Source organism: Littorina saxatilis, linkage group LG1, assembly GCF_037325665.1.
Source record: "Littorina saxatilis isolate snail1 linkage group LG1, US_GU_Lsax_2.0, whole genome shotgun sequence".
In the NCBI taxonomy this organism is placed as follows: Eukaryota; Metazoa; Mollusca; class Gastropoda; order Littorinimorpha; family Littorinidae; genus Littorina; species Littorina saxatilis.
This window is the reverse complement of record NC_090245.1, coordinates 108180190-108205677: the sequence shown is the minus strand read 5'-3', so window position 1 is coordinate 108205677 and position 25488 is coordinate 108180190. Positions and strand designations below refer to the sequence as shown.

Here is a 25488-nt window from a genome sequence, read left to right as displayed (position 1 = left end):
CTTTGATTCAACTTACAAGTCCAAGTCCATGATCACTTTGATTCAACTTACAAGTCCATGATCACTTTGATTCAACTTACAAGCCCAAGTCCATGGTCAATATAACACTTACCTCGACAGTACTATTCTTGCACATTATCTATTATAGGCCGAAAAAATTGGACAAAACGCTGAGTGGGTACAATTATCTCCCATAACCATGCGCCACCGTGGATCCCAAGCACTGTCCGAGTGCTTCCCCCTTACAGGATGTAGGTGGCGCGTCCTCTTTCTTTTTTCGCGCGTGTCAGACCGGCTGTGTTTCTGCTACGCTCCCGGATTATTTTGGACTAAGAGGCTCCTTTTCTGTGTGGACTATCACCTGTTGGATTATTGTGTGTTATTCCACTTCTGGCTTGAGGCTACGTTGTGTTTCCTTCAACTTGTGCCTCCGTTTTTGTGTGGCGGACTCGGCGTGCCTCCCGTCCTACTTCGTGGTGACCGGTCGTCTGCTTCTCGTTTCGCCGCATTCACTTGAGTATTGACCTAAATTTTCTTTGAATTTTGTTAATTCTCGGTCTTTAAGGGTACGTACAGGGCGAGGTAGGATGTCTCGTCCTGTTTTGGGCTCTGGTTCTACGGAACCAGAGTCTGCCGGGGGCAACCCTTCTCCGGGCGCCCAGCGTCATGTTTTACGCACGGAGAAGGGGATCTTTCGGCGCTCCGACTCTCCCTCCCCAAACGCTTTGCGTTTGCGGCGAGGGAGGGCGGAGAAAGCCTGTTTGAGCAAGCTCAATGCGAGCTTGCTCAAACAGGCTGGGCTTGAGCCTGAGACTTCGGGCGGGGCTGCGCCGTCGAAGGTTCGGGGAAGGTCGAGGGGAAAGAAAAAGCTTCTTTCTCCTTCTCCTTCAGTGGAACAGGCTTCCCCCCCTTCGACGCCGTTGTCCGGCCCTCAGTCTCAGGCTTCAGCTCCTCCCGGTTTCAAGCCTGGGGGGAAGGTTTCCTTCTCCCCCCTGGCTCGAATCCGGGGGCAGGTCGATTCCCAACCCTCTTTGGGGGTTGGTGAATCCGATCTAGGGGCTACTGGAGAGACTCAGGTTTTGACAGCCAACGGCCATACCACGTTGAAAACACCGGTTCTCGTCCGACCACCGAAGTTAAGCAACGTCGGGCCCGGTTAGTACTTGGATGGGTGACCGCCTGGGAACACCGGGTGCAGTTGGCATTAAAATCTTCCTTTTCCGGTGCCTCTCCTGTGCCCTCCTCGGTTTCCACCGCTGTGGAAGCCAGGAGGGACACGGGTCCTCCTCTGAACTCCCTCGCTGGGTCGTCTGCTGCTGTTTTGACAGTAGTTTCGGCCTCCTGGGGGGGGAGATCGGAGGAGATGACGGGGTCTCTGAATTCCCTCCCCGCTGGGGTTGGGATGCGAATTGACCCCGTTCAGGGCGGTCCTGTGGGGGCAGGGGTTTCAGGCTTCGTGCCTACGACCACTGCTACTACGGTTCCCTCTGACGTCCGTGTGACTGGTGGCTGTCCCTCTTGAAACGCTCCGGCCGACTAGTTACTGGACGTGGAGGTGTTCGACAGAACGTGGTACTTCTGTCGAATGGTCAGGGCGACGGGAACATTGTTTCTGTTGCTCAGACCGACACCTCCGACCGGACCGTCTTGACCCCACGCCATTCCTTAGCGTCTGGTGTTCGGGTGACGGATGGTCCGGACCAAGGGTCCGGAACGTTCCAGGCTTACGGGTCGGGATCGAACCGGACCCACGGGTCCCGACTGGACTTGACCTCCGGGTTTGGTCCGGACGGGACCCATGGTACGGGACCGTACCGGACCTTAGGGTCCGGTGCGGGACAGTACCTCTGGCCCTTGCCGGACCCCCCGGACCTACGGGTCCGGATGGTACGGTACGGGACCAGTGGTTCGGTCGGGACCGGACCACCCGACCACCTCTGTTGGTCTGGGTGGTCTGGCACCGAACCGGAACACACCGGACCTACGGGTCCGGAGGGTACGGTACCGGACCAGTGGTCCGGTCGGGACCGGACCACTCGACCACCTCTGTTGGTCCGGGTGGTCTGGCACCGAACCGGACCATGCCGGACCTACGGGTCCGGATGGTACGGTATGTCCACGTCCGGACCGAGCCACCCGAACACTTCTGTGGGTACGGATGGTTCGGTACCGAACGGGACCTCCGGATGGTACGGGACCGGACCGAATCTACGGGTTCGGATGGTCCGGTACCGGACCACCCGACCACCTCTGTTGGTCCGGATGGTCTGTCACCGAACCGGACCATACCGGACCACCGGACCTACGGGTCCGGATGGTACGGTAGGTCCACGTCCGGACCGAACACTTCAGTGGGTACGGATGGTTCGGTGCCGTACGGGACCTCCGGATGGTATGGGACCGGACCACAGGACCGGAACACCGGACCACCCTACCGGATCGGTCCGGACCACCCGACCACCTCTGTTGGTCCGGATGGTCTGGCACCGAACCGGACCTACGGGTCCGGATGGTACGGTATGTCCACGTCCGGACCGAGCCACCCGAACACTTCTGTGGGTACGGGTGGTTCGGTGCCGAACGGGACCTCCGGATGGTGCGGGACCGGACCGGACCTACGGGTCCGGATGGTCCGGTGCTGGACCGGTGGTCCGGTCCGGACCGGACCACCCGACCACCTCTGTTGGTCCGGATGGTCTGGCACCGAACCGGACCATACCGGACTTACGGGTCCGGATGGTACGGTGTGTCCACGTCCGGACCGAGCCACCCGAACACTTCTGTGGGTACGGATGGTTCGGTACCGAACGGGACCTCCGGATGGTACGGGACCGGACCGGAACACCGGACCGGACCACCCTACCGGACCGGTCCGGACCACCCGACCACCTCTGTTGGTCCGTATGGTCTGGCACCGAACCGGACCTACGGGTCCGGATGGTACGGTACGTCCACGCCCGGACCGAACCACCCGAACACTTCTGTGCGTACGGATGGTTCGGTGCCGAACAGGACCTCCGGATGGTACCGGACCTACGGGTCCGGACCTACGGGTCCGGATGGTCCGGTGCGGGACCACCCGACCACCTCTGTTGGTCTGGATGGTCTGGCACCGAACCGGACCATACCGGACCACCGGACCTACGGGTCCGGATGGTACGGTATGTCCACGTCCGGACCTAACCACCCGAACACTTCTGTGGGTACGATGGTTCGGTGCTGAACGGGACCTCCGGATGGTACGGCACCGGACCGGACCACCCTACCGGACCGGATCGGCACCCCCGACCGGACCGGACCATTTCTTTTCTGATCAGACCCGATGGGTTCCTGTTCAGTCTATAAATGGCGGGGGTTCGTTGGCTGGGCTGACCCAACAGTCGCAGGGTTGTTGTTTTTCTCCCCCTTCGGCTGCTGGAGACGTTTCGTCTTTGGGGCAGGGGTCTTCGCGGCCTCTTGCTTCTGTGGGCGTTTCTTCACAGCCTGCTTCATCGCTTTCGGCTCTTCCCCCTCAAGCTCCCTACACTCCTGCTTTTGAGGAGTTGTCGGGAAGTGAAGAGGAGAGTGAGTCGGAGGACGATAGGGAGGAGGATCAGGGTCGCCCTGAGGTTAACACTGAACCTCTACCCTTGCCGGTTTCTGATGGAACTTCCGAAGCTATGCTTCGTACTTTCCAACAGTACATGACAGACATCACGCGGCGTCTTGACGTCACGGATGCCTCTCTTAAGCGTCTGTCGTCTAGTGTTGACACACAGGACGTGGACCCGGGGTCTGAGGACGAGAGGCAGGAGGCTCGTCCTCGCACAGCTAGAAGGACGTTTGAACAGTTTCAGGACGTCCTTCCCTGAGACGCCCTCTCGTCCTTTGAGTCCGCTTCGGCCCGGGCGCGGGAGGCTCACGCCGCGTCTGCCGGCGGCTCGTTTTATGAACGATCCGGCCGCCGGCAATTCGCGTTCCACCCTAGTCTAAGTGCCACGGTGGAAGCGGCAGCACATCGCCTGAGGAGTACAGATTCACGTGCAAACGCGACCTATGTTCCTCGGGAGGACGCGGGTTCAGTGCCATGCTTTCCTTCGGGAGGCGCACCTCCACTGTTTCCTCGTGTCCAATCTGTTTCGTCCCTCCCTTTTCCCTTTGACTCTCGAACTCTCCCTTTCCAGACTTCGAGTGTTTAGGGTGGGGCTGACGGTGATGTGTTCGTTGGGGAGGTGCCTTCGGTCAAGAAGGTGGAACTGAGCTCTGCTTCGTTCCACAATCTTGAGGCCACCGTTTCTTCCACAGTCGAGGCCCAATCACAGGCCTTGACATGGATGAGCACGCTGTCCACACTGTTGGACCCTCCCGATCGGGCATAGTCCGATTCCACTCGGGTCCTTGACACGGTTCGAGTGGATCGGGCTTTGCATGCCGTGCGATCGTGCGTGACGTCTGCGGCAGAATTGGCCATTGGAACACGGGTCCACTTTATTGGCCCTGTTCCGTGATCATTTTCTGCCTACTTCTATAGTGCCTCCGGATATGAGGAAGAGTCTGAGGAACACGTTTCCTCAGCCTTCTTCCCTCTTTCATCCGGACACTGTTCGTTCTGTGGTGGAGTCCACACGCCAGAGGAACACTGATTCTCTGATGGTTGGCCTCGCTGCTTCGGCGACGGCGGCGGGGAGTAAGAGAAGTGCTACAGTCACCTCCAGCTCCCAGCCTCAGAAGAAGAAGAAGAAGCCAGTTTCACTGCCTCCTTCTTCCTCCTCTTAGGCGCCTGTTGCGTTCCCAAGCAAGACGAAGGGTGCTCAGACAGGTAAGGGGAAGCAGCACCACCAGGGGGGGTGGTCGCAAGCCTGCGCCTGCCCGCCAGCAGAATTTTCAGTGAGTCCCGGCCCTACGTTGACGCCCCCTCAAGTTGCCCCTCTTTCGTCCGTCGGTTCCCTTTTTTCGGGCCCGCGGCATGTGGGGCAGACTGGTCTCCAACCAGTTTTTCTTGAGGGTGGTGTGGTCGGGGTTTTCTCTACCGCTGTCGTCACAACCTCCATTGTCCGCTCTACCTTGGACGTTCCCCCCTCCTCGAGAGCCTGCCAGATGGCAGGCTCTTCAGGACGAGGTGAACTCGTTGGTCGAGAAGAAGGCGGTCTACCCCCTTTCTCAGCCTTCTCTGGGGTTCTGCTCCCGCCTGTTCACCGTCCCCAAAAAGGACGGCCGGTTCAGGCCGGTGTTGGACCTCTCCACCTTGAACTTGTACCTTCACAGGTGCAAGTTCAAGATGGAAACCCCTTCGTCGGTCCGGTTGGCCATCCGGCCAAACGATTGGGCCATGTCTGGGACCTCCAGGATGCTTACTTCCACATCCTGGTGGCCCCGGGGTACCGACATCTGCTCCGGTTCGTTTGGGAGGGCACGGTGTTCGAGTTTCGGGCCCTCCCATTCGGCCTGTCCTTGGCCCCTCTGATTTTCAACGGGGACAACAACACCACATGCTTAGCTTACCTTCGCCACCAGGGGGGCACCAATTCTCGGTCCCTCTCCCTGTTGGCGGAGGAGATTCTGCTCTGGTGCCAGACCAATCAGGTCCGGATGTCAGTCCAGTTCGTTCCGGGGAAACTGAACGCCCTGGCCGACATTCTCAGTCGGGGCGATCAGGTTCTCTCCACAGAATGGACCATCGCTCACAACGTTCTACAGCGTCTGTGGGCAAGGTGGGACCGTCCTCTGATCGATCTGTTCGTAACTCGATTCAGCGCTCGGCTTCCCAGGTACGTCAGCCCCTTTCGAGACATGAATGCGTTCCACTTGGACGCATTCACTCTCTTGTGGAGGCTCCTCGATGCTTACGCCTATCCCCCGACATCTCTGATTCCGAGGGTGCTGGCAAAATATCTGCAGGAACGACCAAGACTGATTTTGGTCGCGCCTTACTGGCCAACAGCTCCGTGGTTTCCAGATCTTCGCGGTCTCACCCACGTAGACCCTCTACCTCTGGATCTGGACGGGGGAGGTCTGCTCCAGCCTTGATCATGCCTCCCTCATCCACGTCCAGAGAGTCTGTGCTTGACCGCATGGCTCTTGTGCGCTCCAAACTGCTTGCACTAGGATTGCACAAGAGTTCAGTAGAGTTTTCCTTGAACGCTAAGAGGCGATCAACTAATCAGCTCTACGACTTACGCTGGAGAGCTTGGGCCACCTTCGCCTTGTCCAAGGGGATAAAGCCGCTTTATCCCTCAACACAGGACTTGGCCAACTTCCTGGTGGAAGTGTATCAAAAGAAGAGTCTTTCTTCTAAGACTCTTCTTGGATACAGATCTGCCATCGCTTCCACGATTGCGGCCGCTACTGGTCGCAGAACTGAACACTTGATCAGGTCCTCCCTCATCGCTAATGTCCTTTCGGGTATTAGCAATGCAGCGGTGTCTAAACCTCGGGTTTCATTTCCCAAGGGGGATGTCTTTCTGGTCCTCAAACTCCTGCGTAGCAATGAGTTTGAACCCCTGGCAGGCATCAGTATCAAGTTGCTGATTTTTAAGACTAATTGTTCCTCATCGCTTTAGCCACTTGCCGTAGACTCAGTGGTATTCAAGCTTTGAGTGGCCTGGACTTTGACATTGAGTTCACCACACAGCAGTGGTTGCTAGCATGGTCACGTCAGTCTAAGGTATGTTTCTTGGGTATATTTTCTTTTACGGTAGTACTGTTCGAAAATTGCCTGGGTATCTTAATCCTTGGATTTAAGTGATTTTGATTAAGGAGTTTAATACTCTACATATCACCCTCACACCACTCTGGTATTCTGTGCAAGAATAGTACTGTCGAGGTAAGTGTTATATTGACTGTAAGGCTTCTTTTTAAGCCTACTGTCTATATGATACTTACCGAGACAGTACTATTAGAGTTTCCCTCCCGCCTCCCCTCTTGATATGTTATGGGCTTTTTGAGGGTCTGCAGCTCATAAAGAAAGAGGACGCGCCACCTACATCCTGTAAGGGGGAAGCACTCGGACAGTGCTTGGGATCCACGGTGGCGCATGGTTATGGGAGATAATTGTACCCACTCAGCGTTTTGTCCAATTTTTTCGGCCTATAATAGATAATGTGCAAGAATAGTACTGTCTCGGTAAGTATCATATAGACAGTAGGCTTAAAAAGAAGCCTTACAATCACTTTGATTCAACTTACAAGCCCAAGTCCATGATCACTTTGATTCAACTTACAAGCCCAAGTCCATGATCACTTTGATTCAACTTACAAGTCCAAGTCCATGATCACTTTGATTTAACTCAAAAGCCCAAGTCCATGATCACTTTGATTCAACTTACAAATCCAAGTCCATGATCACTTTGATTCAACTTTCAAGCCCAAGTCCATGATCACTTTGATTCAACTTATGAGTCCAAGTCCATGATCACTTTGATTCAACTTACAAGCCCAAGTCCATGATCACTTTGCTCAAACTTACAAGTCTATGATCACTTTGATTCAACTTACAAGCCCAAGTCCATGATCACTTTGATTCAACTTACAAGCCCAAGTCCATGATCACTTTGATTCAACTTACAAGCCCAAGTCCATGATCACTTTGATTCAACTTACAAGCCCAAGTCCATGATCACTTTGATTCAACTTACAAGCCCAAGTCCATGATCACTTTGATTCAACTTACAAGTCCAAGTCCATGATCACTTTGATTCAACTTACAAGCCCAAGTCCATGATCACTTTGATTCAACTTACAAGCCCAAGTTCATGATCACTTTGGTTCAACTTACAAGTCCAAGTCCATGATCACTTTGATTCAACTTACAAGCCCAAGTCCATGATCACTTTGATTCAACTTACAAGCCCAAGTTCATGATCACTTTGGTTCAACTTACAAGTCCAAGTCCATGATCACTTTGATTCAACTTACAAGCCCAAGTCCATGATCACTTTGATTCAACTTACAAGCCCAAGTCCATGATCACTTTGATTCAACTTACAAGCCCAAGTCCATGATCACTTTGGTTCAACTTACAAGCCCAAGTCCATGATCACTTTGATTCAACTTACAAGCCCAAGTCCATGATCACTTTGGTTCAACTTACAAGCCCAAGTTCATGATCACTTTGGTTCAACTTACAAGTCCAAGTCCATGATCACTTTGATTCAACTTACAAGCCCAAGTCCATGATCACTTTGATTCAACTTACAAGCCCAAGTCCATGATCACTTTGATTCAACTTACAAGCCCAAGTCCATGATCACTTTGATTCAACTTCCAAGCCCAAGTCCATGATCACTTTGATTCAACTTCCAAGCCCAAGTCCATGATCACTTTGGTTCAACTTACAAGTCCAAGTCCATGATCACTTTGATTCAACTTACAATCCCAAGTCCATGATCACTTTGGTTCAACTTACAAGCCCAAGTCCATGATCACTTTGATTCAACTTACAAGCCCAAGTCCATGATCACTTTGGTTCAACTTACAAGCCCAAGTCCATGATCACTTTGATTCAACTTACAAGCCCAAGTCCATGATCACTTTGGTTTATGCCTTGAATCACGTCACTCATAACGGAGACCATGCTCAGTACAGACCTGTTTACCCCCCGCATTGAGCGGAGTTTTCTCCGCATTTTTTTTTTTACTCCGCAACTCCGCAGCTGAAAGTGAGACTCCGCATTTCGAATTCCCCAACTCCGTTTTTAGCCAAGTACCGATCGTTCAGTGCATAAGCCTAACTTGAGTCGGTCGCAAACAAAGGCTCAACTTTTCGCAGCGCGGTCTAACAATAGCTCCAATCAGATCTCTGCCCGCATGCTGCGGCTGGCATGTCAGTTTCGAATCAACTGCCAGCGGGCAGCTGGTACGTTGAACGCATTATCGTAGCCTCGTTTTCAAAATCTTTTTCTTTTTCAAAGATGGCGTCTTCAAGAAAGCGCGTTTGCGAGACTGACGACAGTGACGTTGAGTAAATACCAGCAAAACATGTAATGAAAAAAAACCGTGCTTCTGCTGTCCATTCACAGAAATATAACAAGTCGCGTAAGGCGAAAATACAATATTTAGTCAAGTAGCTGCCCTTTTTCAGCAAGACCGTATACTCGTAGCATCGTCAGTCCACCGCTCATGGCAAAGGCAGTGAAATTGACAAGAAGAGCGGGGTAGTAGTTGCGCTAAGAAGGATAGCACGCTTTTCTGTACCTCTCTTTGTTTTAACTTTCTGAGCGTGTTTTTAATCCAAACATATCATATCTATATGTTTTTGGAATCAGGAACCGACAAGGAATAAGATGAAAGTGTTTTTAAATTGATTTGGACAATTTAATTTTGATAATAATTTTTATATATTTAATTTTCAGAGCTTGTTTTTAATCCGAATATAACATAATTATATGTTTTTGGAATCAGAAAATGATGGAGAATAAGATAAACGTAAATTTGGATCGTTTTATAAATTTTTATTTTTTTTTACAATTTTCCGATTTTTAATGACCAATGTCATTAATTAATTTTTAAGCCACCAAGCTGAAATGCAATACCGAACCCCGGGCTTCGTCGAAGATTACTTGACCAAAATTTCAACCAATTTGGTTGAAAAATGAGGGCGTGACAGTGCCGCCTCAACTTTCACGAAAAGCCGGATATGACGTCATCAAAGACATTTATGAAAAAAATGAAAAAAACGTTCGGGGATTTCATACCCAGGAACTCTCATGTCAAATTTCATAAAGATCGGTCCAGTAGTTTAGTCTGAATCGCTCTACACACACACACACACACACGCACAGACAGACAGACAGACAGACAGACACACATACACCACGACCCTCGTCTCGATTCCCCCTCGATGTTAAAATATTTAGTCAAAACTTGACTAAATATAAAAAGAACTATCACGACAAATACCCTTGTCTACAAGCGTCAAGAAAGGGAGAATTGTTGGTCCACTGCTCCTTGTGCAAATGGGACTTTTCCTGCCAGCACGGTGGTCTGTTCGACTGCACTCGCCATGTGCAGTCAGCATCCCATAAACAGTTTGATACTGAAAAGTGCCTATTACAAGTCCCTGTCAACTCAAGCTAGATCTGAAGAAAACTGATGAAAAAGTTATCTTCTCCTAAACACTTAACAGCAGTGAACCGTCGCGATATAACATTCGTGGTTGAAAACGACGTAAAACACCAAATAAAGAAAAAAAGAAAGAACAGCAGTGAATAAAGGTCAAAAAATACTTTTTTTTTAATTTCTTACAGTTTGCACAGCAATATATTTACTCCGTGGTTTTATACATATGTAAACTCCACTTTGAATCCCCAAAACTCCATATTCAGCATGGCCTTGCTCCACTTGCCTCATTTCAGGGTAAACAGGTCTGTGAGTAGAACGGAAATCCCCTTGTAAGACTTGCCCCTTCCCAGGCTTTCCTTTTTCACATGTTTTGTTCACAACCTCTGTAAGATTACCCCCATTTTAAGACTCCCTCATTTTTAAGACCGGATTTTCTCAAGATTTGTGTAGGTCTTAAAAGGCCGGTTCCACTGTTCAGTGTTGTCATGGGCGCAGTGTTGTGACGGCCGTGTGTAATGATGCGTGGCGTGTTACTGATGTCACCCCCACTTGCATGTTGCTTGCTGTGTGCCGTGCAGGACTGGCGAGGGCACCCCAGGTCCACGCCGCTGTCACTCCACTCTAACACAGAGGCTCTGGCCCCTCCCCCTGACTCGGCCCCTCCCCCTGTCAGTACAGGCCACGCCCCCCTCACCCCCACCTTGGTGGCGGAAAGTGTGGAAGAGGAAACGGTACGGTTGGCGGAGAGAGTGTTAATGTGTGTGGGGTGATGGAGGGGGTAAAAATCAAAATGCATGTCTAACTAAAATTTGTAGCTGAACTAAAGGAGAGCATTTTTTTCCTGAGCGGTGTATTCTCTGAAAGGGAAGAGGAGGTCAAAGTTAAATGAAGGATTCGTTGTTCGTTGTTCGTTGTTTTGAGCTGAACAGTGTGGCCTCAAGAGGCTTTCAGGAAGTGAGAAATGACAAGTTTCCCCTTGCCGAGATGTCTAAAGACAGCTAAACTAAACGTCCATTGAGAAGAAAAGTCTGTGAGAAATTAGCATCTTGGAAATCTGCATGTTAGGTTGGCATTCTGTTGAAGAGGCAATCAGTTACTGACATGGTAGGGCAAATACACACTAGTCAGCAGCAAAGGAGAGGTAATGTTTAGTTTGGTAGGAACCTTAGTTTCTTGTTTTACTTTATCTCTGTGGTTGTCAGCATAGTGAGAGCGATGGGTCGTCCCTGGTACACATGTGCTTTCGTGTGGGTGTTCCAATTTAATTTTAGTGGGAATATTTTGTTCTTGGGATTTTTATAAATTTTTATGAATTGACCACCATGTGTCACAGCTAACATCTGTTACATTTTGTCATCAAAGTTTTCATTGACGTCTTATATTTTATCCTAGAAAAATTGACTCAGTCATATATGTATTAAGTTTGAGTTGTAATGTATTGACTCAGTCATACCCCCCGCGGGTTAGGGGGAAGAATTTACCCGATGCTCCCCAGCATGTCGTAAGAGGCGACTAACGGATTCTGTTTCTCCTTTTACCCTTGTTAAGTGTTCCTTGTATAGAATATAGTCAATGTTTGTAAAGATTTTAGTCAAGCAGTATGTAAGAAATGTTAAGTCCTTTGTACTGGAAACTTGCATTCTCCCAGTAAGGTAATATATTGAACTACGTTGCAAGCCCCTGGAGCAATTTTTTGATTAGTGCTTTTGTGAACGAGAAACAATTAACAAGTGGCTCTATCCCATCTCCCCCCCCTTTCCCCGTCGCGATATAACCTTCGTGGTTGGAAACGACGTTAAACACCAAATAAAGAAAAGAAAGACTCAGTCATATATATACACGTATTAAGTTTGAGTGGTAATGTATTGACAGGCCGAAGCTTGAATCAAGATGCAGTGTTGTATAGCGCAGCATGGTGTGTTCTGGCTTATACATGTCGTGTCTCGTCACTCTTATTATTATGCTTACCTGTTGTTTGGTCTTTCTCATATCACTGTCAACTGAACATCCAGTGGCATCACCAGTATTCTGAATCACACAGCATGGGAGAGTTATACTTCTCTAATGTCTAACATTGCATTTTGTGATGGCAATTCTCTTGTTGATAAGTGATGGCCCTTTTGGGCAAGACTGTCATTGAATAACAAGTGTGTGTGTGTTTTTAACATGTTCTATACTGACAGTCACACTATTTTACTAACATCACACCGGGGGTCAGCTGACCTGACGGAGCTCCAAGTCTCAAGACAGCTTTTCGCTGATAGCACAGAACACTCACTTTATGTGACACTAACGAGTTAAAGAGGTGCATCATACAACCAGAAAGTTACAACCCTATCTGAAATATTTACACACATAAAAAAACTCGCTCAAAAACACTTGTCGGTCAGAACTGATTGTATTGACTGGTCGGTCAGAACTGATTGTATTGACCGGTTAGCAATGTCATTTCTTATTTACAGACACTAAAGTACATGTATTACAATTATGTTGTATTTTCTTTTATTGTAAATTTGTTGTGCCCATTTTATAAATACATGTGTTAAGTTTATCTACGTTTCTCCATTCTTGTTAACTCCTACCTATAACATGTTTCAACTTAGATAAGATTAGTGCTTGTGCACCTGAGACTGAGTTGTAGCTGTGCGTGCATTACCTGTCTGACTGACGCCTGTTTGTGTCCCACAGTTCCTGCACGCCGACACAGGTGAGAAGACCATCAGCCCAGCGACGGCAGCAGGTGAGTTGCAGAGCTCCATGCACCTGTCCGACTCCCCCCTCAGCCTGCAGGAGGCAGAGGCGGCGGTCCGGCGGCGGTGCACCAGCGAGTGTCTGTCCAACGCCACTGACCACAGCTCTCTGGGCGGTGGCGGCTACTACAACTGTTACCCCGGCAGTCTCGGTTCCCCCCTCACCCTCTCCATCGACGAGGACGTCCACATGCCTGCCGCCACCACCACCTCCACCGGGCCGGAGAAGAAGAAGGAATTCATGAGCAGGTGAGTGGGATATACCTGTGATGATAAATGTTGTTTAACGCCCTCATGGTTAAACCATTAGGGGCATGTTCCTGAGGGTATACCTGTACACTGGAACTCCCCTTTTAAAACTGTACATCCGTCCCCGGCAGACCAAGCCTTGTCATAGTAGAAGGCCACAGAGCTAAATTTAGTGTTGCCAGCACTAAAAACTAGAGCTACATCTGCCGCGCAGTCTTAAAGTGGGGGGGGTCTTAAAAGGGGGGTATCACTGTTATCTGCCTTCTCTGTGTAGACATGGCATGGAGTGTGGTGTGTAACACTGTTATCTGCCCTCTCTGTGTAGACATGGCATGGAGTGTGGTGTGTATCACTCTTATCTGCCTTCTCTGTGTAGACATGGCATGGAGTGTGGTGTGTAACACTGTTATCTGCCCTCTCTGTGTAGACATGGCATGGAGTGTGGTGTGTAACACTGTTATCTGCCTTCTCTGTGTAGACATGGCATGGAGTGTGGTGTGTAACACTGTTATCTGCCTTCTCTGTGTAGACATGGCATGGAGTGTGGTGTGTAACACTGTTATCTGCCCTCTCTGTGTAGACATGGCATGGAGTGTGGTGTGTATCACTCTTATCTGCCTTCTCTGTGTAGACATGGCATGGAGTGTGGTGTGTAACACTGTTATCTGCCCTCTCTGTGTAGACATGGCATGGAGTGTGGTGTGTAACACTGTTATCTGCCCTCTCTGTGTAGACATGGCATGGAGTGTGGTGTGTAACACTGTTATCTGCCCTCTCTGTGTAGACATGGCATGGAGTGTGGTGTGTAACACTGTTATCTGCCCTCTCTGTGTAGACATGGCATGGAGTGTGGTGTGTAACACTGTTATCTGCCCTCTCTGTGTAGACATGGCATGGAGTGTGGTGTGTAACACTGTTATCTGCCCTCTCTGTGTAGACATGGCATGGAGTGTGGTGTGTAACACTGTTATCTGCCTTCTCTGTGTAGACATGGCATGGAGTGTGGTGTGTAACACTGTTATCTGCCTTCTCTGTGTAGACATGGCATGGAGTGTGGTGTGTATCACTGTTATCTACCTTCTCTGTGTAGACATGGCATGGAGTGTGGTTGTGTGAAGGCAGGAATGGGAAAGAAGTGACTGATTGGGAGCAATATTTATGACAAGGGAACTTGTGTGTACATGTGACCAAAGTACATGTGATATATATACGTATCTTTTTTTAGGGTTTGTATGTGAATAGCTTGGCTGGGGAGCGCCTTGTCAAATTGTGGTAAGAAGAGCTGTGATGGAAAGCTCTGTTTCTGACTAAAATGTGTCTGTGATGTGAATATGTTTGACAGAAGTGTTATATTTGATCCTGCATGTCTGTGATGTGAATATGTTTGATGGGAGGTCTATTTGTGGAATCTCCCTTTTGAGACCTCAACAAATCTGAGAAAATCAGGTCTTAAAAAGGAGGGAGTCTTAAAATATGCGGGACATTTACACAGGTCATCAACACAACATGAGATACAACGTCTTGAAAGGGCGGGAGTCTAGAATTGGGGGTTCCACTGTATTGTGAGTGATGTGATTGATGTGAGTGATGTGAGTGATGTGAGTGATGTGAGTGATGTGAGTGATGTGAGTGATGTGTGTGTTGACAGAGGCACCTGTACAGCGGAGCCCCAGGTGTTCCCCTACCTGAGTCCATTGGTGCTGCGCAAAGAGCTGGAGTACGTCATGGACCACGAGGGTGACCTCTGTCTCTCCACCCCCCTCTTCCTCGACCAGCACCCCATCATCTTCTGGAACATGGTCAGTACAACCCACCACTCTGTCTCTCTGTGTGTCTCTGTCTCTCCATCCCCCTCTTCCTCGACCAGCACCCCATCATCTTCTGGAACATGGTCAGTACAACCCACCACTCTGTCTCTCTGTGTGTCTCTGTCTCTCCACCCCCCTCTTCCTCGACCAGCACCCCATCATCTTCTGGAACATGGTCAGTACAACCCACCACTCTGTCTCTCTGTGTGTCTCTGTCTCTCCATCCCCCTCTTCCTCGACCAGCACCCCATCATCTTCTGGAACATGGTCAGTACAACCCACCACTCTGTCTCTCTGTGTGTCTCTGTCTCTCCACCCCCCTCTTCCTCGACCAGCACCCCATCATCTTCTGGAACATGGTCAGTACAACCCACCACTCTGTCTCTCTGTGTGTCTCTGTCTCTCCATCCCCCTCTTCCTCGACCAGCACCCCATCATCTTCTGGAACATGGTCAGTGCAACCCACCACTCTGTCTCTCTGTGTGTCTCTCTTGACTTTTGACGTTTTGTGTCTGTCAACAGGTGTGTATTAATGGTGTTCCATTGTACAGGTGTGGTATTTATCAACAGGTGTATAATGGAGGTGTTGCAGTGTACAGGTGTAATATTTATCAACAGGTGTATAATAAAAGTGTTGTGATGTACAGGTGTGGTGTTTATCAACAGGTGTATAATGGAGGTGTTGTGATGTACAGGTGTAATATTTATCAACAGGTGTAAAATGGAGGTGTTGTGTTGTACAGGTGTAATATTTATCAACAGGTGTATAATGGAGGTGTTGTGATGTACAGGTGTAATATTTATCAACAGGTGTATAATGGAGGTGTTGTGTTGTACAGGTGTAATATTTATCAACAGGTGTATAATGGAGGTGTTGTGATGTACAGGTGTAATATTTATCAACAGGTGTAAAATGGAGGTGTTGTGATGTACAGGTGTAATATTTATCAACAGGTGTATAATGGAGGTGTTGTGTTGTACAGGTGTAATATTTATCAACAGGTGGATAATGGAGGTGTTGTGATGTACAGGTGTGGTGTTTATCAACAGGTGTATAATGGAGGTGTTGTGATGTACAGGTGTGGTGTTTATTAACAGGTGTATAATGGAGGTGTTGTGATGTACAGGTGTAATATTTTTCAACAGGTGTATAATGGAGGTGTTGTGTTGTACAGGTGTGGTACATCCGTCGCCTGGAGATCCCCAGTCACCTGTCCAGTTTCCTGCTGACTGCCGCCACCTCCAACCCCACTCAGGTAGGTCACTAATGTTACAGATGTGCTTTTTGGTATAAAAAGTAACAGCAAAAATATGAAGAAGATTAATAACATTATTTTAATCGCAAAGATGTGCGTAAGCATTTTTAAAAAAACCGATTCACGATTAACACTGGAAATTATTTTTGGAAATCATGTTGTTTTGAGATTTCGTTAGTCTGAAGTTTTATTAATTAAAAACAAATTATTGTTTATTTTCATTGATATAAGGTAAAGACTGCCATACATTAAAAAAAAACAATAAAAAAAAACATAAGTAATAATTATCATTGAGATTTTGTTTTTGTTTTGCTGTTCTCTTTTGTGTGTGTGTGTGTGTGGTTGTTTTCTTCCATACATTCGTAACGAACTGTGCTGCCCTCTCCATGAAAATGTACATTTATCTGAACTTACTTATTGCATGTCTCAGCATCGATGGTCTCGTCCCACGCGCTTCATTCATTGTCTCACTTTTTTTCTTTTTTTTCTGTAAATCCTCCTGTTTTGATTAAGTTCCCCATTCCCCCCTCCTACATTTTGTTCTACTGGTTAATAATTGTGTTGTCCACCATCATGAAAACTTGTGTAACTTAGCATTGTTATGGTCACGTCAAATAAGCATCTGCTTGAGTTCGTGTCCTTGCTGCATTTTTGTCAATTGTTTCATGTCATGTATTTTGAATAAAATTGTGTTTAAAAAATAAAAATAAAAATAAAAAATTTGATTCCACCACCCTCCCTTGTTGGTCCGTACCTTGCATGACAGGGCTATAGGACAGAGCTATAGGACAGAGCTATAGGACAGAGCTATAGGACAGGGCTATAGGACAGAGCTATAGGACAGGGCTATAGGACAGAGCTATAGGACAGAGCTATAGGACAGGGCTATAGGACAGAGCTATAGGACAGAGCTATAGGACAGAGCTATAGGACAGGGCTATAGGACAGGGCTATGGGACAGAGCTATAGGACAGGGCTATAGGACAGAGCTATAGGACAGGGCTATAGGACAGGGCTATAGGACAGGGCTATAGGACAGAGCTATAGGACAGAGCTATAGGACAGGGCTATAGGACAGGGCTATAGGACAGAGCTATAGGACAGAGCTATAGGACAGGGCTATAGGACAGAGGTCAGAGCTATAAGACAGGGCTATAGGACAGGGCTATAGGACAGGGCTATAGGACAGAGCTATAGGACAGAGCTATAGGACAGAGCTATAGGACAGAGCTATAGGACAGGGCTATAGGAAAGAGCTATAGGACAGAGCTATAGGACAGAGCTATAGGACAGGGCTATAGGACAGAGCTATAGGACAGAGCTATAGGACAGGGCTATAGGACAGAGCTATAGGACAGAGCTATAGGACAGCTATAGGACAGAGCTATAGGACAGAGCTATAGGACAGGGCTATAGGAAAGAGCTATAGGACAGAGCTATAGGACAGAGCTATAGGACAGAGCTATAGGACAGAGCTATAGGACAGAGCTATAGGACAGGGCTATAGGACAGGGCTATAGGACAGAGCTATAGGACAGAGCTATAGGACAGGGCTATAGGACAGAGCTATAGGACAGAGCTATAGGACAGGGCTATAGGACAGAGCTATAGGACAGAGCTATAGGACAGAGCTATAGGACAGAGCTATAGGACAGGGCTATAGGACAGAGCTATAGGACAGAGCTATAGGACAGAGCTATAGGACAGAGCTATAGGACAGAGCTATAGGACAGAGCTATAGGACAGAGCTATAGGACAGAGCTATAGGACAGAGCTATAGGACAGGGCTATAGGACAGGGCTATAGGACAGAGCTATAGGACAGGGCTATAGGACAGGGCTATAGGACAGGGCTATAGGACAGAGCTATAGGACAGAGCTATAGGACAGAGCTATAGGACAGAGCTATAGGACAGGGCTATAGGACAGAGCTATAGGACAGAGCTATAGGACAGAGCTATAGGACAGGGCTATAGGACAGGGCTATAGGACAGAGCTATAGGACAGAGCTATAGGACAGAGCTATAGGACAGGGCTATCTTCTTCTTCTCTTCTTGGCGTTCGCAGAGGTTACACAATCAGTCCAGCACTGGTGATAAATGTTGTCGTTTTCTCCAACTCCTGTCGACTGCCGTATAGTTTGGTCTGCAAGGGAGTTGGTGACGGCCACACTTCTTTTCGTTCCTCATCTAGTAAGGGACATCGCTGTAAGATGTGTTCCGCTGTTTGGTCCTCTTGACCGCAGGCACAGGTTGGTGATGGCGCCAGCTTGAACTTTCGGTTCATGTGAGCATTGAGCCTGTTGTGGCCAGTACGCAGCCTGATGAGGTTGACTTGCTGCTCTCTGGACATTGTGTGGTAGTCATCTCTGTTTGTCCTTGGCCTCATCAATGCCTTGATGATTGTCTTCTGCTCACTAAAGCTGACACTGTTTTCAGGTTGGTCTTCCACGGCTCCTTCTTTTGCCAGCTCATCTGCCCTTTCATTTCCTGGTATCCCACAGTGTGCTGGTATCCACTGGAGGACAACTCTTCTGGTTTGTCTGACCATCTGTAATGCTTTGGCCAGCTGTGGGAGTTTGTCGTTCTCTAGGGCCTGAAGGACTGAAAGGGCGTCCGAGAGGAAGACAACTTGGTAGCAAGGGTCTGCGGAGTCCTGAACGAAGGAGGCGGCCTGCATGAGAGCTTCTGCTTCTGCTTTATAGTTTGTGCAGTGTTTGCCTGTGGCAACGCTGGATGTAGCTGTATGTCCCCCAGGGAACTGGATGAGAATGCCTGCACCTCCATTGAGCACGGCGTTAGTTGCTGATCCATCGGTGTATACATGGATCCACGCCTCTTTTGGGTACTGTTCGTCGATCAGGGCTAAGGTGAGTGCCTGTCGAGCTGTGTCATTCTGATCTTCTCCTGAGGTAACATGTGGAACACTGGTGCAGATCTGGATGCCTGGTTTCTCTGTTGCCTTGGGGGTTTCCTCTTCTTCTTGGGTCAGAGGTAGAGTGTTCTGTGGAAGGACTTCCCTGTACTGTCGAGAAAGTCTCTTGCTCTCGTGTACAAAACTGCTCCGTTTAAGCCGGTTCTTGATGAGGTTGCTCAGTCTGTGCTTCATGGGGTGGTCGGGTAGGCACTTGAGCTTCTCGGCCTGTACCATAGTCTTGGCTTCTCTTCTCTGACAGAGGGGTTGGATGGTGGTAAGCTTCTCCATTTCCTTGATGGGCGTGGATTTCATTGCACCGGTGATGAGTCGGAGGGCCTGGTTTTGCACACGGTCAAGGCTCTGCAGGTTTGTCTTGGCTGAGGTTGACCACGCTGTGGAGCCGTACTCGAGGTGGGGTCTGATTGTTCCCTGGTATACTGTCTTCAGTATCTTCTCGTTCGCTCCCCAGGTGGTACCTGCCAGCTTCCTGAGTATGGCTAGCTTGCGCCGGGCCTTCGTCTCTGCCTGTGCAATGTGTGGTTTCCAGGTCTGCCGTCTATCAAAGGTGACACCAAGGTACGTTGCTTCTTCATCCTCTCTCAGAGGAGTTCCACCAAGCCTAATGGTTCCGGCTTTCTGCTTTGGCGACAGTGTGAATAGGGTGGTGGAGGATTTCTCCTTGTTGATGGAGACGCACCAATCTTCTGCCCATGCGTTCAGCCTATCTGCCGCTTGCTGCATTCTGTAGGTGGCAGTACTTGCGTGCTCCTCCTTGCACCAGATCACAAGGTCGTCTGCGTAGAGAGCAGCTTTGATCCCCTTGGGCATCTCAGACACCAGATCGTCGATGAAGAGAAGGAAGAGTGTGGGGGAGAGGACTCCGCCCTGAGGGACGCCATGACGAAGGAGGAACTTCTTGCTTTTGGTCTGGTCGACGTTAACTCTTGCCCTGCGGTTATAGAGGTAAGAGCGAATCCACTGGTACATGTTGCTGGACACGCCTTTCCTCAGCAGTTTTACAAGGAGTCCATCTTTCCAGACCTTGTCAAAGGCCTTCTGAAGATCTATCCAGGTGACGAAGACCAGCTTCTGTTCCTGAAAGGCATCTTCAACTTCTTGCGCCAGGTAAGTGACCTGATCTTCAGTGCTGCGGAACTGTCGGAATCCAGCTTGTTCAGGGGCGAGGAGGTTCCTGGATTCCAGGTACCACCTGAGGCGCTCGTTCACAATTCTCTCCAGGGTCTTCACAACACAGCTGGTGAGGCTGATTGGGCGATAGCTGGTGGCCTTCTTTGGATCCTTCCCTTTTTTTAAGATGGGGATCATGATCGCTTCTCGCCAGAGTTGTGGTAGCGATCCTTCTTGCCAGCTGCTGTTGAAGACCTCGAGTAGCTTGTTCTCTGCTGCACTACCAAGGTGGGTTAGCATCTCGTTGGTGATGCCGTCTGGGCCAGGGGACTTCTTCGCCTTTGACTTTTTCAGAGCTGAGTGCAGCTCGTGGAGTGTGAGTGGTTGACTCATGGCGTCCACTGTCGACTGTCTGGCAGGTCTCTCTCTTTTCTCTCTTCTTGCTTCTCTCTGTTTCTCGGGGCTAACATGGAGGTTGCTCTCAGCTGCATAGCTTTCAGCAAATTGGTTGGCAGCATGCTTTCCAGTTAGCACCTTCCCGTTCTCTTCTAATGGGATCTTTCCTCTGCTGGTGTTCTCATCATTCAACTGCTTGGTGAGCCTCCAGAGCTTTCTGCCATCCTTCTCAAGGTTCAGAGAGCTTGTTTTCTCTTGCCAGCTTCTCCGTCTTGCCTGTAGCTTCTTTTTGAGAAATTTGGCTTTGGCTTCCTGGAGGCGGATGTTGTTGTTTTGTGACGGGTTGACTTCTGCTTCCCTTCTGGCGTCTGCCAGATCATCATCCAGTTCCTGCAATTCATTGCTCCAGTAGGGCTTATAGTCTCTCCTGGCACCCCTGGGAATGGACTCACGCGCTGCTCTGAGGATGCTCATGTTGAAGTCCTTCGCCACCATGTTGATGTCTCGACCCTCGACTCTGATGTCTTTGGTGAGTTCGCTGGTGCGGTGTCTAAAGAGGAACCAGTTCGCTCTTTTGTAGTTCCACCGTGGGAAGGAAGCTTCAGTGCAGGACTCCATGCCCATGGTCAAAAAGACTGGCCGATGGTCACTTCCACCTAGCTGTTCTCCGACCTCTCTGCTGGTTAGCTGGTGCATGTCTTCCGTGCAGAAGGCTAGGTCAGGAGTTGATGTAGTGTGCCATCTTCTGGAGTAGAATGTAGGGCAGTCAAAGGGACTGTTTAAAAGGATGAGACCTTTGTCGTCCTGCCAGTTCTCCACCTCTTCTCCTCTCCGATCCAGGTGGTCATATCCCCAACTCTGTGAATGACTGTTGAAGTCACCCACCACGATGAAGTTGGAGGCCTTTGCGGGGATCGTGTCAAGGGCGAGGTGTCTATCATTGGGGCAGTAGAAGTTGACAAGATGGAATTCTGATGTCTTCGTCTGGATTCGAATCACCTGATATTCGGAGTCCTCCATGTGCGTTTCTATCAAACAGGCATTGATGTTGTTCCTGATGAGGGTCAGGATTCCTCCTTTGCTTCGGTCTGTTCTGTCGGACCTAAGGCATTGGTAGCCTCTCACTTTGAAGGACTTTTGGGGTGTCAGGTGCGTCTCCTGAATACAGCAGATGTTGATGTTCTTCTCATGCAGGATATGCTCCAACTCTGTCTTCTTGTTCAGGATACTTTCTGCGTTCCAGTGCATGACCTGAAAAGGTCGCTGCTGACTGGGTTTCTTCCTGGTTGTGGTGGTGCCAGTCACTTTCCTCCCGCGTCCCCTGGCGTGACAAGACGGACGGGAGGGACCTCCAGTAGTTGGGGCTGGGTCCCTTTGAGGCATGGGACCCGACGCTGCTCCACCCTGGGGGGTCCTCAATGGGCGAGCGCCATTTCCATCTGTGCTGGTTGATTGTGTCATCATTTGCGTAAGTGCGTGTACCCATGGTTTGTTAGAATGCGCCGTGCGGCCCGGGTCCTCCGTCTTCAGCATTCGGGGTTTTCTGTCGGGGTTACCTCACCCTTAGCTCATGGCCCGTACGTCCTACCCTGAGAGCACAGGGGGGAGAATTTTCCGGGATCCCACCCGGAGCCAGTTTGGTCCGCGGCCGCAAGCGGCTGATCTCCATATCTGAAGACCGTTCCCCAATCCGCCACCCGGGGACGCGCTGGGTTGGGGGTGGTCGCCCCACTGAAAATCCCACACTGGGTTAAGAAAGATCAGCCTGTCCCAGGGACAGGGCTATAGGACAGGGCTATAGGACAGGGCTATAGGACAGGGCTATAGGACAGGGCTATAGGACAGAGCTATAGGACAGGGATATAGGACAGAGCTATAGGACAGAGCTATAGGACAGAGCTATAGGACAGAGCTATAGGACAGAGCTATAGGACAGAGCTATAGGACAGAGCTATAGGACAGAGCTATAGGACAGGGCTATAGGAAAGAGCTATAGGACAGAGCTATAGGACAGAGCTATAGGACAGAGCTATAGGACAGAGCTATAGGACAGAGCTATAGGACAGGGCTATAGGAAAGAGCTATAGGACAGAGCTATAGGACAGAGCTATAGGACAGAGCTATAGGACAGAGCTATAGGACAGGGCTATAGGACAGGGCTATAGGACAGGGCTATAGGACAGGGCTATAGGACAGAGCTATAGGACAGGGCTATAGGACAGGGCTATAGGACAGAGCTATAGGACAGAGCTATAGGACAGAGCTATAGGACAGGGCTATAGGACAGGGCTATAGGACAGGGCTATAGGACAGAGCTATAGGACAGAGCTATAGGACAGAGCTATAGGACAGGGCTATAGGACAGGGCTATAGGACAGGGCTATAGGACAGAGCTATAGGACAGAGCTATAGGACAGAGCTATAGGACAGAGCTATAGGACAGAGCTATAGGACAGAGCTAAAGGACAGGGCTATAGGACAGGGCTATAGGACAGGGCTATAGGACAGAGCTATAGGACAGGGCTATAGGACAGGGCTATAGGACAGGGCTATAGGACAGAGCTATAGGACAGAGCTATAGGACAGAGCTATAGGACAGAGCTATAGGACAGAGCTATAGGACAGGGCTATAGGACAGAGCTATAGGACAGGGCTATAGGACAGAGCTATAGGACAGGGCTATAGGACAGGGCTATAGGACAGAGCTATAGGACAGAGCTATAGGACAGGGCTATAGGACAGGGCTATAGGACAGGGCTATAGGACAGGGCTATAGGACAGGGCTATAGGACAGAGCTATAGGACAGGGCTATAGGACAGGGCTATAGGACAGGGCTATAGGACAGAGCTATAGGACAGAGCTATAGGACAGGGCTATAGGACAGGGCTATAGGACAGAGCTATAGGACAGGGCTATAGGACAGGGCTATAGGACAGAGCTATAGGACAGGGCTATAGGACAGGGCTATAGGACAGGGCTATAGGACAGAGCTATAGGACAGGGCTATAGGACAGGGCTATAGGACAGAGCTATTGGACAGAGCTATAGGACAGGGCTATAGGACAGAGCTATAGGACAGGGCTATAGGACAGGGCTATGGGACAGAGCTATTGGACAGAGCTATAGGACAGGGCTATGGGACAGGGCTATGGGACAGAGCTATAGGACAGAGCTATAGGACAGAGCTATAGGACAGGGCTATAGGACAGAGCTATAGGACAGAGCTATAGGACAGCTATAGGACAGGGCTATAGGACAGGGCTATAGGACAGAGCTATAGGACAGAGCTATAGGACAGGGCTATAGGACAGGGCTATAGGACAGGGCTTTAGGACAGGGCTATAGGACAGGGCTATAGGACAGAGCTATAGGACAGAGCTATAGGACAGGGCTATAGGACAGAGCTATAGGACAGGGCTATAGGACAGAGCTATAGGACAGGGCTATAGGACAGAGCTATAGGACAGGGCTATAGGACAGGGCTATAGGACAGAGCTATAGGACAGGGCTATAGGACAGGGCTATAGGACAGGGCTATAGGACATGGCTATAGGACAGAGCTATAGGACAGGGCTATAGGACAGAGCTATAGGACAGGGCTATAGAACAGGGCTATAGGACAGAGCTATAGGACAGGGCTATAGGACAGAGCTATAGGACAGGGCTATAGGACAGGGCTATAGGACAGGGCTATAGGACAGGGCTATAGGACAGGGCTATAGGACAGGGCTATAGGACAGAGCTATAGGACAGGGCTATAGGACAGAGCTATAGGGACACTGTGTTGCCAGCTGTCAGCTCTGTATGTGGGGTTGGCAGTCCTCCTCTTTTCCATCTTCATTATGTTATTTCATTCATTTCAGTTCTTACTGTTGTGTGTCTTTGGGATACTGTATTATGTAAAGGAATCAAGAAATCACTGTTCTGTCCCTTCAGTTTCACACTTAGCTTCACAATTATTTTCCTTTTTTTCAGTCAGCAAACAAAGCTCAACATGGCACAATGCCAGTGTTGAAGTTCTGTTGTTTGAGTTTCACACTCAGTTTCACACTCAGTTTCACACTCAGTTTCACACTCAGTTTCACACTCAGTTTCAAGACTACAATACAATACAATACAATACAATACAATACAATAACTTTATTAATCTCTAAAAGAGAAATTACATTGCTGAGCGTTTGTGTCCGTAATAATAACATACATAAAACATTCAAAATAAACATTTGTTCTTTGTCCTGAGAAAATATAGCACATTCGTTATCACATAAGAAAGTATATTAAAAATAAATTAACATGCATTCACCATCAACAATGCACAAAAGAAAGTCAGCACCTTGCCGGTTATCACATATTGTCTAAGATTAAGAGAGTAGAATGCAAAACAAAATCAACAATACTAAAACAATACAGAACACTGACCCCGTGCATCAGAGCGACAACACCAGCATCTACCGCCCCACCTGAGAATTGAAGATGTGAATTGCAGATGGAATGAACGAATTTCTGTAGCGTGTGGATCTTGCGGTTGGTTGTCTGAATCTGTTGCTCCTGTCTGTCCGTCTACTGTCAAATTCCGGTCTGAGTGGGTGCGAGTCGTCAGCCAAAATCTTCTGTACCTTGTCAGTCAGTCGTCGTTCATGTGTTGATGTGAAATTGTCCTGCTTCCTCCCAACCACCCCACTTGCTTTCCTGATGAATTTATCTAATCTATCCCTGTCTTGCTTGTTGATGTTGCCACCCCAACACACGGAGCCACGGAGCCAAAGTACAACACACTATTGCACGTTGAAGTGTAAAACATCTGAAGGATTTCTTGTCTGATGTTAAAAGACCTGAGTTTTCTCAAAAAGTACAGGCGAGAGTGGAGTTTCTTCACAAGGGCATCAGAGTTTGGTTTCCATGTCAACTTATTGTCTATAATCACCCCCAAATACTTATACTGCTCTACC

General features: G+C 49.1%; 1 protein-coding gene and 1 non-coding gene across 5 annotated transcripts in view; both read left to right on the top strand.

Annotated features, from left to right (window-relative positions):
• Positions 1-25488, top strand: part of LOC138949542 (C-myc promoter-binding protein-like) — a 150075-nt gene that overhangs the window by 113786 nt on the left and 10801 nt on the right. For 3 of the 4 annotated variants that reach the window (XR_011450327.1, XM_070321410.1, XM_070321401.1), the window contains 4 exons: positions 10615-10767; positions 12725-13035; positions 14684-14834; positions 16019-16099. Coding sequence is in view for 3 of the 4 variants with exons in the window: in XM_070321410.1 (XP_070177511.1) it covers positions 10615-10767; positions 12725-13035; positions 14684-14834; positions 16019-16099 (696 nt within the window). In the remaining variant the exon portion in view is untranslated. The remainder of the gene's footprint in view (positions 1-10614; positions 10768-12724; positions 13036-14683; positions 14835-16018; positions 16100-25488) is intronic. The other variant, XM_070321409.1, reaches the window with a different exon arrangement.
• Positions 1086-1204, top strand: LOC138951298 (5S ribosomal RNA). Its single transcript, XR_011451096.1, has one exon. It is a non-coding gene; the product is annotated as a 5S ribosomal RNA (ribosomal RNA).